This window comes from Liolophura sinensis, chromosome 10 (assembly GCF_032854445.1).
Source record: "Liolophura sinensis isolate JHLJ2023 chromosome 10, CUHK_Ljap_v2, whole genome shotgun sequence".
Lineage (NCBI taxonomy): Eukaryota > Metazoa > Mollusca > Polyplacophora > Chitonida > Chitonidae > Liolophura > Liolophura sinensis.
In genome coordinates, this window is record NC_088304.1 from 30,014,001 (window position 1) to 30,033,925 (window position 19,925).

The 19,925-nt window shown below is 40.0% G+C and overlaps 1 protein-coding gene across 2 annotated transcripts; it reads left to right on the forward strand.

The window, feature by feature from the left end:
* Window positions 1-5: 5 nt before the first annotated feature.
* Window positions 6-19,525, forward strand: LOC135476149 (acyl-CoA dehydrogenase family member 11-like). 2 transcript variants are annotated; one of them, XM_064756070.1, is made up of 13 exons: window positions 6-421; window positions 1,529-1,761; window positions 3,596-3,695; window positions 4,395-4,512; window positions 5,946-6,088; window positions 6,612-6,761; window positions 11,345-11,439; window positions 11,624-11,723; window positions 13,715-13,855; window positions 14,466-14,558; window positions 15,585-15,852; window positions 17,061-17,127; window positions 17,486-19,525. In XM_064756070.1, exons 1-13 carry the CDS (start codon window positions 83-85, stop codon window positions 17,607-17,609), a joined length of 1,971 nt encoding a protein of 656 aa, XP_064612140.1. In that variant the 5' UTR covers window positions 6-82; the 3' UTR covers window positions 17,610-19,525. The 2 variants fall into 2 exon arrangements, with proteins under 2 accessions (XP_064612140.1, XP_064612141.1); XM_064756071.1 differs by lacking the exon at window positions 17,061-17,127.
* The last annotated feature ends 400 nt before the right edge of the window (window positions 19,526-19,925 follow it).

Genomic DNA, 19,925 nt, shown 5'->3' on the forward strand with positions numbered 1-19,925 from the left:
TGACAGCGAAGGATAGGGGTAGCAACTTCAAGTATCCTAGATTTATGTCGCAAGTGACGGGCTGAAAGATTGACTCGATAAGATGCAGAGGTTTCTGCTTAGCGGATGCTCCAGGACAGTACACCCAAGGTCCAAAAACTTTTTGGCCCGTTGCATTACGAGTGCTTCAAATTCGACTACCGCCGCGGGCATCACTCAGAGTCCAAAATCTGTGATAGATCGACGTTATGAAAGCACGCAGCCAACTATGCAGAACTTTTCACAAAGTGACTTTCAAGAGTTAAATATACCAGGGAGCGCATCTTTCCCGTTTGCCACTGAGAAAATTGGGAGTTTTTTCCAAGCACAACCCATTTTGGGTAACCAGTATCTAGAAGATGTCACAATTCAGGCATATCTGAAGCGCCATGTCCCACCAGAGGTACAGAACATTTATTAGCTGATTTCCATATTGTGATATGTATATGCATCGCATTAATCATGAGAGTCCAAAATCCGAATGAAAGATGAAAGCATAATTTATATGAATGACAACACTGTATTTATATATAGTTCAATTAAAATAAACATCTATTTTCCATAATTTCTGGTATTTGCCTGCCTCAACGTTTAATCGTTGAATTGAGAAACATGATAGGTTCATTCTGTAAGGCACTTTGGAGAACATGCACCACAGTTTGGGAGTGGATTTAACAGCCAACAGACAAACGAGTGCTGGTGATTGACCAAGAGCAGCTATTATAATCACTGCAAAACTAAGAATTACACTGATATCACCTATCGTTCCACCCTATACAACACTCTATGAACCAGTCCATTATGAATGTGGAATGGGACTGATATCAGATGGAACAAGACTGATATCACCTGTCATTCCACCCTACACAACTCTCTATGAACCAGTCCATGACAAATATTGAATGAGACTGATATCTGATGGAATGAGACCCAACACAACACTCTATGAGCCAGTTCATTACAAATATTGAATGACAGTCATATCAGATGGAATGAGACCCTACACAACAATCTATGAACCAGTCCATGACAAATATGGAATGAAACTGATATCACATGGAATGAGACTGATGTCACCTGTCATTGCATACCGCAAAAAAAAAAAAATAACAAAAAAGCCCATAGGAATCAGAGCTTCTCTAAGGAGATCGAATAACAGTGATATCCTATGAATTGTAGACTTCCTTAAGGAAACATGAAGGCTGTGTAACATGTTAGCTTTGCTGTCTTGAAGGCAGTAACTCCTCACCATTTCTGGGTCAGTAAAATGCTGGCCGTTCAGAGCATATAGTTCTTGCTGGTTTTACAGCGAGGTTATGTCAGGAAATTCGTCAGGTACCTGAAGAAGGGTGTTGGTTTACTAAATTAAGGGCTGTCCAGTTTCCTCCACTCATAAACCAGACAGCCGTCATATAAGTGAAACATTATTGAGTATAACCAGCCAAAACAATCAATTTAGGCACCATTTCTGTTTGTCACTCAGTATCTATCTGTTCTTGTACCTGTGCAGATTTTGTCCACCATAGATTCTGACCTGAAAAGGTTTGGTCAGCGTGTGACGGAAGACATTTATCAGTACCACCTTGAGTGTGACCGCGACCTGCCGAGACTAGAGAGGACCGATGCCTGGGGGAACAGGGTAGATAGGATAATCACGTGTACAGGCTGGAAGATGATGCACGACATCGCAGCAGAGGAGGGGCTAGTGGCCATACCCTACGAGAGAAACCAGGCAGAGTGGAGGTGTGTTCACAACAAGCAACATTGCCATGTGTCAGAATTATTTTTTTCTTTTTCAATGACTGAATGACATCCAAGAGCTCGTGATAGGCACATAGCTTCGTTTGGCAGTTGTGTTATTTATTATGACTTGTTTTGACGTCAGTTGACTTGAACATTGAAATGTCTGTTTACAGTCGACTGTATGCTGCAGTGACGTTGTACCAGTATTTACCATCCTCTGGTCTGTATGTCTGTTTACAGTCGACTGTATGCTGCAGTGATGTTGTACCAGTGTTTACCATCCTCTGGTCTGTATGTCTGTTTACAGTCGACTGTATGCTGCAGTGATGTTGTACCAGTGTTTACCATCCTCTGGTCTGTATGTCTGTTTACAGTCGACTGTATGCTGCAGTGACGTTGTACCAGTGTTTACCATCCTCTGGTCTGTAAGTCTGTTTACAATCAACTGTATGCTGCAGTGACGTTGTACCAGTGTTTACCGTCCCCTGGTCTGTAGGTCTGATTACAGTCGACTGTATGCTGTTGCACCTGTGTTTACCGCCCTCTGGTCTGTATGTCTGTTAAAAGTCGACTGTTTGCTGCAGTGATGTTGCACCAGTGTTTACCATCCTCTGGTCTGTATGTCTGATTACAGTCGACTGTATGCTGCAGTGATGTTGTACCAGTGTTTACCATCCTCTGGTCTGTATGTCTGATTACAGTCGACTGTATGCTGCAGTGACGTTGTACCAGTGTTTACCATCCTCTGGTCTGTATGTCTGATTACAGTCGACTGTATGCTGCAGTGACGTTGTACCAATGTTTACCATCCTCTGGTCTGTATGTCTCTTTACAGTCAACTGTATGCTGCAGTGACATTGTACCAGTATTTACCATCCTCTGGTGTGTATGTCTGTTTGCAGTCGACTGTATGCTGCAGTGACGTTGTACCAGTATTTACCATACTCTGGTCTGTATGTCTGATTACAGTCGACTGTATGCCACAGTGACATTGTACCAGTATTTACCATCCTCTGGTCTGTATGTCTGATTACAGTCGACTGTATGCTGCAGTGATGTTGTACCAGTATTTACCATCCTATGGTCTGTAAGTCTGTTTACAGTCAACTGTATGCTGCAGTGATGTTGTACCAGTGTTTACCATCCTCTAGTCTGTAAGTCTCTTTACAGTCGACTGTATGCTGCAGTGACGTTGCACCAGTGTTTACCGCCCTCTGGTCTGTATGTCTGTTAACAGTCGACTGTTTGCTGCAGTGATGTTGCACCAGTGTTTACCATCCTCTGGTCTGTATGTCTGATTACAGTCGACTGTATGCTGCAGTGACGTTGTACCAGTATTTACCTTTCTCTGGTCTGTATGTCTGTTTACAGTCAGTTGTGTGCAGCAGTGACGTTGTACCAGTGTTTACCATCCTCTGGTCTGTATGTCTGTTTACAGTCAGTTGTGTGCAGCAGTGACATACCAGTATTTACCTTTCTCTGGTCTGTAAGTCTGTTTACAGTCGACTGTATGCTGCAGTGATGTTGTACCAGTATTTACCTTTCTCTGGTCTGTATGTCTGTTTACAGTCGACTGTATGCTGCAGTGACGTTGTACCAGTATTTACCTTTCTCTGGTCTGTATGCCTGTTTACAGTCAGTTGTGTGCAGCAGTGACGTACCAGTATTTACCATCCTCTGGTGTGTAAGTCTGTTTACAGTCGACTGTATGCTGCAGTGACGTTGTACCAGTATTTACCATCCTCTGGTCTGTTTGTCTGTTTACAGTCGACTGTATGCTGCAGTGATGTTGTACCAGTATTTACCATCCTCTGGTCTGTTTGTCTGTTTACAGTCGACTGTATGCTGCTGTGAAGTTTTATCTGTATTTACCATCCTCGGGTCTCTACAGCTGCCCTTTGGCCATGACAGATGGAGCTGCCAAAATCATAGAAGTGAGAGCTTTTATAACACATAGTAACCCATCAACCTGACAGAGGAGCACTGCCCACATCCCCTTTAACTAGCCAAAAACAAAATCTAAATACGCTGTTAAAAACAGGATAACCACAGCTTATGAATTCACAGTTTATCAATTTTCTGATGCCTCTGTTGAAAATTGTAAACTTCGGCAGAAATGGTAAAGGGTGTGTAAGATTGTGTGCCACACTGTATTTCAAGCCATACAACCATACAAGACAATGGACATTGGGTTATAGACATTGAAGGAGAAATAGAAAGATGATAACTGACAGGATGTGATAGCTGGACATTGGAGAATACACAAGAAAGAATGTAACTGAGAGGGTTTGATAGGTGGACAGTGGAGAATACACAGGCAAGAATTTTGCTGACAAGGTGTGATAGCTTGGCAGTTGAGAATACACAGGCAAGACTGTAATTGACAGGATGTGATAATGGAGAGTACACAGGCAAGAATGTAAGTGACTAGGTGTGATATCAGGACAATGGAGAATACACAGGCAAGAATGTAACTGACTAGGTGTGATATCAGGACAATGGAGAATACACAGGAAAGAATGTAACTGACAGGGTATGATAGCAGGACAACGGAGAATACAAAGGCAAGAATGTCTCTGATAGTGTGATAGACAATGGAGAATAAACAGTAACTTTGAATTTCCTGCTTGTAGAGCTTGGGTCGACCATCAGAGCTTGAGGTGGCTTATCGTCGGCTGACCTCTCGCAACCCCAGGGAATTTTGGACATCGGGTCAGTGGATGACAGAGAGACGTGGAGGTTCTGATGTCGGTGAGTCAACACAGTGACTTGTTTAAAGGCAAAGAAAACACGAAGGTGAAGAATATGTCAGATGAAAGACCAATAAACACTGTCTGGACAATTTTTTTTTTTGCTAGAATCTTTTTAAACTGAATGCTTCTGATTCTGCAGTGGCCTTTTCTGACCATATTGAGACCAGTGATCTAACATATGTAGATTGCTAGATTTCCTCATTCAAAAATGCATGTATAGATTGATGAATGTGTTTTGTCCTGAAGAGTGTTAAAAGGCCTTTCATGTCAGACATTTCACTTACATAAAGGTGGCTGGCAGTATGGTGGTCTGGGGAATCTAGCTACCATCCGCAGACAGCTGACAAACCTGCCCACATAGGAACAGAGAGGAACCCAGATGAGCTGGACTTCAATATGGTGTACATGTAAATGTTGAGCTTGGTGTACATTTAGATGTTGAGCTTGGTGTACATGTAAATGTTGAGCTTGGTGTACACATAAATGTTGAGCGTGGTGTACATGGAGATGTTGAGCTTGGTGTACATGTAGATGTTGAGCTTGGTGTACAGGTAAATGTTGAGCTTGGTGTGCATGTAGATGTTGAACTTGGTGTACATGTAGAAGTTGAGCTTGGTGTACATGTAGATGTTGAACTTGGTGTACATGTAAATGTTGAGCTTGGTGTACATGTAAATGTTGAGCTTGGTGTACATGTAGATGTTGAGCTTGGTGTACATGTAAATGTTGAGCTTGGTGTACATGTAGATGTTGAACTTGGTGTACATGTAGATGTTGAGCTTGGTGTACATGTAAATGTTGAGCTTGGTGTACATGTAGATGTTGAGCTTGGTGTACATGTAAATGTTGAGCTTGGTGTACATGTAAATGTTGAGCTTGGTGTAGATGTAGATGTTGAACTTGGTGTACATGTAGATGTTGAGCTTGGTGTACATGTAGATGTTGAACTTGGTGTACATGTAGATGTTGAACTTGTTGTATGTGTAGATGTTGAGCTTGGTGTACATGTAGATGTTGAACTTGGTGTACATGTAAATGTTGAACTTGGTGTACATGTAGATGTTGAACTTGGTGTACATGTAGATGTTGAACTTGTTGTATGTGTAGATGTTGAACTTGGTGTACATGTAGATGTTGAACTCGCACTATGGGAGAAAATCTGTGCACTCGGTGTGGGAAAGCTCGTCTGTTAACCAAAGACTGTTGACTTACTCGGTGTACTCTGGTTTCCTCCAACTATGAAACTGAGAGTAGTATGTCTTAACACCAGTAAATTTCTCATTAAATGAAATGTGACAGTTAGTAGTCTAAACAGTGTGTCAGATGTTTCTGCATTCAGCCATTCTATTCCTCTACTTTACACATCACAGTGTGTGCCATATGTATTGTTTTCACACATTGTCGTTTCACTTCCACATATATTTCTTTCAGCCCGTGGGACAGAGACATTAGCCCAGCCTCAGCCAGACGGCACGTTCAAACTATACGGCTACAAGTGGTTCTCCTCAGCCACAGATTCTGACATGACCTTCACCTTGGCAAGGGTCATGGACGCAGATGGACAGGTCACACAGGTAACATGATTAATTGTCAAAAACGCACATCAGTTTTAATTCCTGTTTTAGAATAAACATTTTTTCAACGTTGGAGGAGGGTATAAAAAATATATAAAAGTCATCTAATTTATGGACAATGTTTATTATCCTGTCAGTATTTCCTGTTGAAGATATATTTACAATATCAGAAAGACTAGAAAAACAGGAAAATAAAAAGTTGGATTTTCAGTTTCATTTCATTTTTTGATTGGTTATAATTTGCTTGCCTGAAAACGTGAGATAAAACTTGTGATGCCAGATATACATGTATATGTGTTTGTTTATTGTGTTTGTTTGATGTTGTATGTGATACTTGTGCAGGCCTCCAAAAACCCCAGACAAACTTTATCATGTCAGATCTAAAAATTGTGCAGTTTTACACTTTTGTAAGTCGTCACTTTATATGATGTGCCATTCCCTTAAATTAGTTTACATTGCACTTACTATAGCATGTGTAACTTTGCACTTGCAATAGCATGTGTACAATTTGTGACTGTTTCAGGGCACAGGTGGTTTGTCCCTGTTTTATTTGGAGACCCGATTGGCAGATGGCAAACTGAACAACATCCGCGTACAGAAACTGAAGAACAAGCTGGGAACGAGACAAGTGCCAACTGCAGAGCTCTTACTGGATGGTGTAGTTGCTCATAAGGTGAGTGAAATGACGTGCCTCTGGCTTTGTGTAATGATTTTGGCTGCTCTGTATGTCTATAACTTCTTGTTGCCGAGGGGGTTAGCAAGCCAGCGCGGCACAATGACCCAGGAGCCTCTCACCAATGCGGTTAGTGTGAGTTCAAGTCCAGCTCATGCTGGCTTCCTCTCCAGGCATACTTGGGAAAGTCTGCCAGCAACCTGCGGATGGTTCCCCACCATAATGCTGACCGTCATCAGCATAAGTGAAATATTCTTGAGAATATTTTCCCTGTCTGCATTTGTACATTGTACCTGTCAGTACTGCAGGCCAAAATTTTGACATCCTAACCTTATAACTTTGGCCATTCACTTTATAAGGAAAGACAAACTCAACAGAAACACATGAACTTCTTGTGTATTGTGAATTTGTGCGTGTTCTTTGTTTTGTGCAAAAGAATGTCTGCCTGAAATGAATTCTTTGTTTAAATGAAACTCAAGTGCTGAAGGTAATGTTACTTACACCATAAAATGGGCAGGTTTTCAGTGTGGATATCGAAACCTATGCAGAGCCTCATGATGGATTAATCCTGACCAGTATCTAATGGGACCATCGCTATCGTTTCGATGGATTAATCCTGACCAGTATCTGATGTGACCATCATTATCATTTTGATGGAGCTAACCTGACCAGTATTCAATGGGAGCATCATTATCATGTTGATGGATTAATCCTGACCAGTATCTAATGGGACTATCATTATCATTTTGATGGATTAATCCTGACCAATATCTAATGGGAACCATCATTATCATTTTGATGGAGCTAACCGGACCAGTATCTAATGGGACCATCGCTATCATTTTGATGAAGCTAACCTGACCAGTATCTAATGGGACTATCATTATCATTTTGATGGATTAATCCTGACCAGTATCTAATGGGACCATCGTTATCATTTTGATGGAGCTAACCTGACCAGTATCTAATGGGACCATCGTTGTCATTTTGATGGATTAATCCTGACCAGTATCTAATGGGACCATCGCTATCGTTTCGATGGATTAATCCTGACCAGTATCTGATGTGGACCATCATTATCATTTTGATGGAGCTAACCTGACCAGTATTCAATGGGAGCATCATTATCATGTTGATGGATTAATCCTGACCAGTATCTAATGGGACTATCATTATCATTTTGATGGATTAATCCTGACCAATATCTAATGGGACCATCATTATCATTTTGATGGAGCTAACCGGACCAGTATCTAATGGGACCATCGCTATCATTTTGATGAAGCTAACCTGACCAGTATCTAATGGGACTATCATTATCATTTTGATGGATTAATCCTGACCAGTATCTAATGGGACCATCGTTATCATTTTGATGGAGCTAACCTGACCAGTATCTAATGGGACCATCGTTGTCATTTTGATGGATTAATCCTGACCAGTATCTAATGGGACCATCATTATCATTTTGATGGAGCTAACCTGACCAGTATCTAATGGGACCATCATTATCATTTTGATGGAGCTAACCTGACCAGTATCTAATGGGACCATCGTTATCATATTGATGGATTAATCCTGACCAGTATCTAATGGGACCATCATTATCATTTTGATGGAGCTAGCCTGAACAGTATCTAATGGGACCATCGTTATCCTTTTGATGGAGCTAACCTGACCAGTATCTAATGGGACCATTGTTATCATTTTGATGGATTATTCCTGACCAGTATCTAATGGGACCATCATTATCATTTTCATGGATTAATCCTGACCAGTATCTAATGGGACCATCATTATCATTTTGATGGAGCTAACCTGACCAGTATCTAATGGGACCATCGTTATCATTTTGATGGAGCTAACCTGACCAGTATCTAATGGGACCATTGTTATCATTTTGGTGGAGCTAACCTGACCAGTATCTAATGGGACCATCGTTATCATTTTGATGGAGCTAAACTGACCAGTATCTAATGGGACCATCATTATCATTTTGATGGAGCTAGCCTGACCAATGTCTAATGGGACCATCATTATCATTTTGATGGAGCTAACCTGACCAGTATCTAATGAAACCATCGCTATCGTTTTGATGGATTAATCCTGACCAGTATGTAATGTGACCATCATTATCATTTTGATGGAGCTAACCTGACAGTATCTAATGGGACCATCGTTATCATTTTGGTGGAGCTAACCTGACCAGTATCTAATGGGACCATCGTTGTCATTTTGATGGAGCTAACCTGACCAGTATCTAATGGGACCATCGTTATCATTTTGATTGATTAATCCTGATCAGTATCTAATGGGACCATCGTTGTCATTTTGATGGAGCTAACCTGACCAGTATCTAATGGGACCATCATTATCATTTTGATGGAGCTAACCTGACCAGTGTCTAATGGGACCATCGTTATCATTTTGAATGATTAATCCTGACCAGTATCTAATGGGACCATCATTATCATTTCGATGAAGCTAACCTGACCAGTATCTAATGGGACCATCGCTATCATTTTGATGGAGCTAACCTGACCAGTATCTAATGGGACCATCATTATCATTTTGATGGAGCTAACCGGACCAGTATCTAATGGGACCATCGCTATCATTTTGATGAAGCTAACCTGACCAGTGTCTAATGGGACCATCGTTATCATTTTGAATGATTAATCCTGACCAGTATCTAATGGGACCATCATTATCATTTCGATGAAGCTAACCTGACCAGTATCTAATGGGACCATTGTTATCATTTTGATGGAGCTAAACTGACCAGTATCTAATGGGACCATCATTATCATTTTGATGGAGCTAACCTGACCAATGTCTAATGGGACCATCATTATCATTTTGATGGAGCTAGCCTGACCAGTATCTAATGGAACCATTGCTATCGTTTTGATGGATTAATCCTGACCAGTATCTAATGGGACCATCATTATCATTTTGATGGATTAATCCTGACCAGTATGTAATGGGACCATCATTATCATTTTGATGGAGCTAACCTGACCAGTATCTAATCGGACCATCGTTATCATTTTGATGGAGCTAACCTGACCAGTATCTAGTGGGACCATCGTTGTCATTTTGATGGATTAATCCTGACCAGTATCTAATGGGACCATCATTATCATTTTGATGGAGCCAACCTGACCAGTATCTAATGGGACCATCGCTATCGTTTCGATGGATTAATCCTGACAAGTATCTAATGGGACCATCATTATCATTTTGATGGAGCTAACCTGACCAGTATCCAATGGGAGCATCATTATCATTTTGATGGAGCTAACCTGACCAGTATCTAATGGGACTATCATTATCATTTTGATGGATTAATCCTGACCAGTATCTAATGGGACCATCATTATCATTTTGATGGAGCTAACCTGACCAGTATCTAATGGGACCATCATTATCATTTTGATGGAGCTAACCTGACCAGTATCTAATGGGACCATCGTTATCATTTTGGTGGAGCTAACCTGACCAGTGTCTAATGGGACCATCATTATCATTTTGATGGAGCTATCCTGACCAGTATCTAATGGGACCATCGTTATCATTTTGATGGAGCTAACCTGACCAGTATCCAATGGGACCATCGTTATCATTTTGATGGAGCTAACCTGAGCAGTATCTAATGGGACCATCATTATCATTTTGATGGAGCTAACCTGACCAGTATCTAATGGGAGCATTATTATCATTTTGATGGAGCTAACCTGACCAGTATCTAATGGGACCATCATTATCATTTTGATGGAGCTAGCCTGACCAGTATCTAATGAGACCATCGCTATCGTTTCGATGGATTAATCCTGACCAGTATCTAATTTGACCATCTTTATCATTTTGATGGTTTGCATACACAAGAAAGTGCTTCATGGTGAAAATGCCAATCTTTCAGTTGCTATGGATGTGGGATCAGTCTCAGCATTTTACAGGGGATTCCCCAAATCTCACAATCCATGCTGGCTTCCTCTCCGGCCGTACGTGGGAAGGGCTGCCAGCAACCTGCTGATAGTCGTGGGTTTGCCCCCCCTGTGCCCGGTTTCTTCCCACCATAATGCTGGCAGCCGTCGTTTAAGTGAAATATTCTTGAGTACAGCATAAAACACCAAGCAGATAAATACATACTCTTAAAATCAGGCGGGGCGTGATGAACAATAAGCAATTGACGACACTCATATGTTCGTTTGGTCTGGCTAACAATTGCTTAATCCATATGTCTACATGTCCCACGGATATCACCTTTATACTCACACTTGGCAAGGTCGGTCAGTAATTTACTAAAGGTCGGGGGTTGGTTTCATAAAGCTTACTTAGTGCTAAGTTGCACATAAGTGCACTTAATATCTCTACAACATATGTTGTCATGGTAGTTAGGGGCTTGCTTAGCTAAGTGAGCTTCACGAAACTGGCCCCAGGAAATTACTGTGGCCACTCCAGTTTGTCTCACCCCTAAAACTGATCGCCATCATGGAACAGAAAACTTCTTAATTACGGTGTAAAAACAGCAATCAAATAAATGCGCAGGGATCCATTGTGACAATGATGTTGTTTTGTAGGTGTCAGAGCATGGTCGTGGAGTGGCAGGGATTGCCAACATGCTGACGCTCACAAGAATACACAACAGTCTCTGTGCTGCTGCCTCCATGAGAAGGTATGTTTGATTGCCAAGCAGATGCACAAAATTTTTGTTGTGCAAAATTTGGCTAAGCACTTATTGTGTTGTCAAAATCCACATTTGCAGACAAGTGAAAAAGTGTTTTTGTTGGCGGGAGGGGGTGTGAGGGACAGAGGGAAAGAAGTGGATATGTTACATGTTACTGTACCTTATTTTTCAGAATGGTGAACTTCTCCAGGGATTACGCCACAAGGAGACAGGCATTTGGGAAAATTATTAAAGACTACCCTTTACATGTTCAGAACCTGGCCAGAATGGAGGTAAAGTACTGTCTCAGGCCTGAAGGTCACAGTTTTGTGAAATTTCACAACCTTTTTGATTGTCATTGCTCATGTTGTACAGTTGGACACATGGGCATTCCTGTTAACTGTGCAGTCAGATATAATGATATATGACCTACCGTACTGTATTGGTTTTTGGAAAATAGCATGATATCCTGCGTCATCAATGTAGGTATCAGTACAAGACGTAAAACTATACGACCTTTACTTTGTTTGAAAAATGCCCTTTTTAATGCAGATTTGGGGTCAAAGGACAATGATTTCAAAAGAGAAAACCTCAAAACTTATATGTATCTAAATATTTAATGGAGAAAATGCCAAGATGTAAGTATACACTCTGTTAAATCAGTCTGGTCCCTAGTTTTTGTTTTAAAGACATTTTAATATACATGAATATGCGCATGTGTAATAAAGCAACTGTAAGAAAAACTGCATGAACAATATCCCAATTCCTCAACATTTTCGCACATGAGAGAGCAGATTTCAGTGCAGTTTATGCATATTTTTAATTTAATTTTTGAGACAAAACTACATTGGTTGGAGGGGCCTCCGTGGCTCAATTGGTTAACATGCTAGCACAGCGTAATGACACAGGAGCCTCTCACCAATGCTGTCACTGTAAGTTCAAATCCAGCTCATGCTGGCTTCCTCTCTGTACGTACGTGGGAAGTCAGTCAGCAACCTGCGGATGGTTGTGGGTTTCCCTCGGGCTCTGCCCGGTTTCGTCCCACCATAATGCTGGTCGTGGTCATGTAAGTGAAATATTCTTGGGTACGGTGTAAAACACCAATTAAATAAATAAATAAATACATTGGTTGGATTGGCCAGTTTGCTTGAATAAACACCTTGCAATCAAGCAAAAGCGTTGAAGAATTATAGTAGTTGTTATTGGTAATAGGCATAGGAAGAATTTCTTCCATTTTGAATGGGAAGAACATGAACATAGGTGTCCTGAAATAGACATTTGGTATATTAAGCTATTTTCAGATCTCTGGCGAGAACGAGAATCAACAAAAATGATTATCATGAAGCAGATGAATTTTTGAAATGACTGAAAATAAGCTTATGTATTATAAATATGTAACACATATGTCAGTTGTTCAACTCTTTTATTTTTGTATGAAACTGACAAAGTAATAGCAAGAATACATACCTTTCATAGAATTTAACGGAAAAGATCAATCAGTTATCATGAAATTCATAAATGAAGCTTTGCCCTCGGAGCACAGGAGATATAAAAAGACTGCTGTCTTAAGTACCATATATTTTGATAGACACTTTAAGGCTTCTTTTGAAATGATAATAAATTCGTTACGAATCAATGCCACTTACAAATTGAGTTTACAGTTTGAATAAGCCTGCTTCCAAAATGAAATGATGATACTGGATCTCTGCTGGCTTGCATGAAAAATAAAGAAATTGTGTGAAGGTTAACCTTGTTTTTGACAGACAGATTAACATATGCAAAGGTAAACTTCAAAGTACATGTGTTTTTATATCTAGAGGATTTTAATGCCCCTTTTATTTATTCATTTATTCTCTTTACTTAGGACTTACAGTGAATAGATCTCTCTTCAAATTTATTTAAAATAAATACAGACCATTGTAAATGGTGACACCTGGCATGTTACAAAATCCCTTTGTGAAGATAGAAGTTCTGAACATATATAACACATTTTTTAATATTTAAAAGTGAAGGATTGCATCCAAATGTACATGTTATACCTTTACGTGTTAAACTAGCCACTGAATCAGAAAACAGGTGGATCCCACATATAATAAAACAAAGAGACATCAGTATAAAATAACACTTTAGCATATTTGCACTCAAATATATAAACAATCTTTGTAATTATATAATTATTAGCAGTGGTGGCAGTAGGAGAAGTGATAATTACAATACAGGACAAATATATCAACAAACATAGTGTGTGTTCATCTGTATTATGAAAAATGACTATTTATTCCAGGTAGAAACAAGGGCCGCAACTCTGTTTGTTCTGGAGGTATCTCGACTTCTCGGTCGTGAGGACATGAACGTGGCCACAGATCACGAGAAGACGATGTTACGTCTGCTGACACCCTTAGTCAAACTGTACACAGGGAAACAGGTTCGTCGGTAAAATTGGGCATGGATAGATAAAGATTTATAACCATGAAAATGCAGCTCTAATAACTCTCTGGGGATGGTCTGCTGGTTAATCAAACTGTTGGTTTCCTATCTTCTTAACAGTTCATACGACAGGCTTATAGGGAAGACGATATTGATAGGTAAAATGATACGTGCAAGACGAAATTGCTACATGTAAAATGACAAAGAAAGCATTGAGAGGACACCACTTTTATTCTCTGTTTAACGGGCAAGCTGATACTGTAGTCCAAAAATAGAATAAAAGTTAAGTCTGAAAATTTACCATTTTATTTTGTCTGACCTTGAAATTTGTATGATTTACTTGTTTTTCAAAGGTTTTCGATCATTTTACAGTTTAAAAATTCACATTTCCCGTATATTAGAGGATTTTTATTTTGTAGTTGTTATATCCTTACATATAGCTTTACACAACAATAATTTAAAGTGATGTGGCCTAACCCACGAAAAGCATTAACAAGTTGACATATATATACAAAAGTGATAGAACAGTATTACATTTATTTATTTTATTAATCTTTAGAGAGGCATATATATTACTGTTAACTCCTCATCTTTGTTCAACTCTGCAGGCCATGTCTGTGTTGTCAGAAGGGTTGGAGTCTTTCGGAGGTCAAGGATACATCGAGGACACAGGTTTACCTGTTTTACTGAGAGATGGCCAGGTATGTAAATTAATTATACACAAGTTGAAATTTTCTCTGTGGGGTCATACCAGGATTTGAACTTTGATCTCCACCTTCAAAATCCAGCTCATAACCATCTGAGCTAAAGGGAAGTTGCTGCTATCTACTGATATTATAAGCGCTAGAACACTGCTGTTACAATGACAAGACAATATATTATTTTACAGTGACCGCATCCGTGGCTTAATGGTTAGGCCACAGATCAAACTAGTTGCTGCCTCGCTTGGCACTTAGCGCAGAGAGGTTTGAGGAAACAGGACTGCTTGGCCCAGTGTCATTATAATGTGACAGGTTGTGGTGTGATGTCTGGTGTTCTTTGCATGATACTTCAGTGGTGGGAGCATTTTGGTGGCAAGGACTCACCGTGCAATATACCTAATGACTTCTCTGTAACGTCTATATTACTCTCAGTTCGTTGACTGCCCATAGGTGCTGTCTAGCTGTGACATGTATATTACTCTCAATTCATTGAGGGGCCTCCGTGGCTCAGTCGGTTAGCGCGCTAGCGCAGCGTAATGACCCAGGAGCCTCTCACCAATGCGGTCGCTGTGAGTTCAAGTCCAGCTCATGCTGGCTTCCTCTCCGGCCGTATGTGGGAAGGTCTGCCAGCAACCTGCGGATGGTCGTGGTTTTCCCCCGGGCTGTGCCCGGTTTCCACCCACCATAATGCTGGCCGCCGTCGTATAAGTGAAATATTCTTGAGTACGGCGTAAAACACCAATCAAAAAAAAAAAAAAAATCAATTCATTGACTGCCTGTAGGTGCTGTCTCTCTGTGACGTCTATATAACTCTCAGTTCGTTGACAGCCTGTAGGTGTTGTCTATCTGTGACGTCTGTATTGCTCTCAGTTCGTCTGTCTGTGACATGTATGTTAATCTCAACATGTTTGGCTGCCTGTGGGTGTCTATCTGTGACGTCTTATGTTGCTCTCAATTCTTTGACAGCCTGTAGTCACTGTCTATATGAGATGTCTGCATTACTCCTTAATCATTGACTGCCTGTAGGTGCTGTCTATTTGGGAGGGAACTACAAACATCTTGTCTCTGGATGTGCTCAGAGCCATCATGAAGTCAGGAGGAGACACATTACAACAGTTCGGAATCAGCATAGACCATAAACTGGCAGGGTCTGGAGGAAATCAGGACCTGGCAGATAGTAGTGCTCGTATCAAGCAGGCCTCCGGAGACATTCTGAAGTTTGCCCAGACTCAACAGGACAGCATGGAAATGGCTGCCAGAGACTTTGCCTATAGTCTCTCAAGGACTTATATGGGTAGGTCAAAATGAACAATACCTAAATGTATACCCTTATGTAGCAATACCATCTAAAAATATGAAAATAGCATTGTATCATTTGCTGATTAGATTTGATGCCATAGCATTGTTGTACACAGCTCACAATTTATTAGAGGCTCACTCATTCGTCTACAGGAGAGATACAGCCAGTGGTATAGTAGGTATCAGAACGACATTCATTGGAAGCTAGCACGTGTTAGTATCTAGTTTTCTTTCACTTTACTGGCGTCAGTTCCACGAAAGCATTGTTGACTGGCCTAAAAATGTAATTTAAAATCCAGGGGCTCGTTTTACAAGGCTGTTGCAATGCTGCTTCAATAGGCCGAGTCGGCATTTCAGGAATCTGGAAAGTTCACGCAGGTTTAGACAAGACAAGGTGGAGGCTCGCACAAACTAACACGGATAAAAGGCAGGATTTTACAGTAGCTGCCAACTGTGTCACCGGGCTGAGAACCAGCTGTGCGAGATGTATATTCAATCTAGCAAGTACCATGAAATCTGGCCTTATAGCTGTGTTAGTTTGTCAGAGACCCCACCCTGTCTCGCCCATATCTGTGTGAACTCACAGGACTCCTGATATGCCAACTCAGCTTATTGCATTTACGATGGTGACATATCTCTTCACTATACGTAGCCATGGATGCTATGCCAGACATTTGTTGTGATTGTATGGTAAGGTGAACCCCAGGAAATTAAGATAAAGAACTGCTACAAAGCATAATGTTCAGATCAATGTTCAGAATTTCAGCTTGCCACACATCTGAGTTCAACATCATAATTGAAATGAATTTTCTTATAAGAATTGGCTCATAGAATAAGCTCATGGACTGTGCATCTGTAAACATCCACAACCATGTCAGACAAAAGAAACAGAATGGGTCTTAACATACATTTTGTTTCTTACTTACATGTATCAAATTTTTAATACAGATTTGATTCCATTGTGTTAGGATGATGATTCATGGGCAGACATGGACTTATTGGCATTTCTCTTTGTTGAATTGAGCCACATACAAAGATTTATTCTTAATTATGAAGACAGCAGCATTGTAACGTGGGTTTCAAACTCACTGATATCCAGTCATGGTATTCTGGAGTGACTTATTCATGTAATGTATTTAAAAAAAATGACATGTTTATAGTCACTGGTCTACAAATTTGCATGCACACATACTGTACTCGCAGGTGCTTTACTGATAGAGCATGCCAGTTGGTACGGAGCTACCCCTCAGGATGTCTTCACGGCCAAGCAGTGAGTCTTATGTGTATTTGTTTCATTATTGGTGGCTTCAGTGTGGTGTTTAGGTGAGGCAGTCCTTTAGATGTCAAAATGACCAGAAATACAGAAACAAAACTCAGTAAACTACTGCGAAAAATGTGAATTCAAGTTGAATACAAGTATAATTATGTATTTGCTCTAAGTAATAATAATATATTACTTTTTGTAGAAAATTTTTTGCCAGGAGTATATGATTGGACTATTTAGGAAAAAAGAAAAAGCCAAAACACCTTTCTAAGATAAAAAGAACTCAGAATCATGAGAAACGTTTAGTGTGGACTAAACAAAGTATGTAACCTGTTCATGATCACATGGTGTTTCCCTTCTGCAGATGGTGCCAGCAGGACTTGGCTCCTGTCCTAACTGGAGTAAGGGGAGATAACTACAGCGAGGCTACTGCACAAGCTAACTTGGCTCTTGTCTTTGATGGTTACCACCAACCGAGCAGACTTTGATCTTTCCTCAGCAGATTACAGTGGAGTAATATACAGGAGTATAGTACCAAATATGAACACATGGATTAAAGTATGGATTAAGGGGCTAAAGATCAACAGATTGATTGATGGATATAGTGTTTATACTTACAAAGTGACTTATCACTTGTTTAGTCATCTGCAAATGTACTTGGGAACGGTCTGCGTACCATTTGTACAAATGACTGGTACATTTTGCTGGTGGTGTTTTACTGTAGTTGGTAATGACATGGTGTACAGCTCAGTGCTACATGCTGTTGACAATTAATAAATATATCTAGGTATTCATGTACTAATGTAAATAAAGCAGGTGTTTTTATGGCTTTGACGTGAAAAAGAACATGTTGGTTACACCTGTAAATCTGATAATCAACATTTGCTCAGGGATAACCACTTTAACTTCAGGTATGAATGTGCCCTAATTCTTCTCATTTTTGGGGCAGATTAGGGATATTAGTAGTGCTGAAAGCAAAGAATTACATTTGTCTTAGTTTTTGTGAGAAGTAAAGATACGAATATGTTCTTTATTAGACTGACAGACCTTGTGAAAAAAAAATGAAACTAAATAATTGCCCTACAATTGCATATATGTTGGGTAAAAAGATCAGGTGTCCCAAAAATTAGAAGAATTTGGTTTATTGTCTGTGTTATGTATATATAGGATTCATACCGTGAAGGAGCATGTATGTCATTACATCTTAATTTGAGGTAAAAAAAAATCATTGTATTTTTGATGTATAGTTGCCTGATTAAGAATGAACGGCTTTTTTTAATAAGTGTGTTCACATCTATACTGTGCGTATTTGTGTAAGTTTTACCTTGATAAAAACAAAATAAAGATAATGCAATGTTGTGCTCTGTCCTGATGATGGAAAACATCATGATAATCTTATATTCTGAAAGCAGCATTGGTTCTCACATATATATGTATATAAAGGATTCAGTTGACAAAGCTGTCGTAATGTCATGTTAAATGCATTTATACCAAGGTGACCGTAGTGCTGATGGGTACAACAGACCTAGGTTCGTTATCATGGTTACCATGCCCTTTTGCTTTGTCATTGTGATTGATCACTCGTGCTGTATACCCCGATGACAAGATCAGCTCAACTCAAATTACCCTTAACGACCTAAAATTTCGCCCAAAAAGTACATTTTTACAGGCAAATAAATGTCACAAAAGAATACTTCTGGTGCTGAAAGCTACAATTTCCCAGTAGAATACCATCTCTTGTTACAAGCAAACCCCAAAACACCTTTCTGAAATCAAAATTCTCAGAAACAGGATAAAATGGGCTGCTTAGTCATGGATGACATTTATGGTCAGGGTAAATTTGTCTTGAGCAGGTCTGCAGAGCGGGCCCCAGTTTCAGAAAACAAACTTCTGCTTGATAAGCTCTTCAATGTATATTGTCAAAATAGAACTTCAGAACTAGTAAGTTGCATGATCATAATTGAAAAAAATTAGGTTTTGTTACATAAATCTCATCAATCTGTTATAAACAGCTTACCTTGTACTAACTGTGATCAAGCATGTTCCGCTGTAGTATGATATGTGTATTGGCCTAGGTTTTTTCCAAGAGTAAATTGTACACGTATTCAGGGTCTATGCGTGAACTCTATTTTTAAAAAAGATACAGGATCAGATGTAGGGCGTATGTACAGCCTAATGTCGCACAATGATGAAAATATGCTTGTAAAATTAGTCTTGTGTCTCTGAGAGTCTCAAATCCAGGCATGTCTTGCCGCTCTACCGAAGCGTGCGCAGTTTCAGCTACGTGCATAACACAGCCCAGCGGAAACCCACATCTCGATACAGCCCTATGTCTTCTTTATGTTATTGGTAATTATATATTCACGAAAGAGTAACGAGTTCACGAGTAAAAAGAAAGTATAAACACCACAGATTTTTTTACATGTGGCCTTCGCTTCTTTCTACATTAAGGGTACAGTACTAAGTCCAAAAAGTCGGGTATTTCTGTACTATTGCCGAATCGCTGAGCATCATAAAGCCTGCGGAGCTAAGCCGCGGGAATGTAGGCTTCTCCGCCTTTACTGCAATCGTACATTGACCAAAATAAGTTTGTACATTCCTCTATCTATCCTACATTCACGTTTCAGTCCGAGGATGTAAATATTTTGACCAATCCTTGGACTTAGTATTTATCATAAAATACTAAACGGATCATTGCGCGCTAAAAGGTCACGCCAAATTCAATGCGATTACCCAGAATGCTTTGCGCCATTGTATACAATGCGTAGGTGGCCAGCCATTTGCAGTTCGCCCAAGCCGGACAC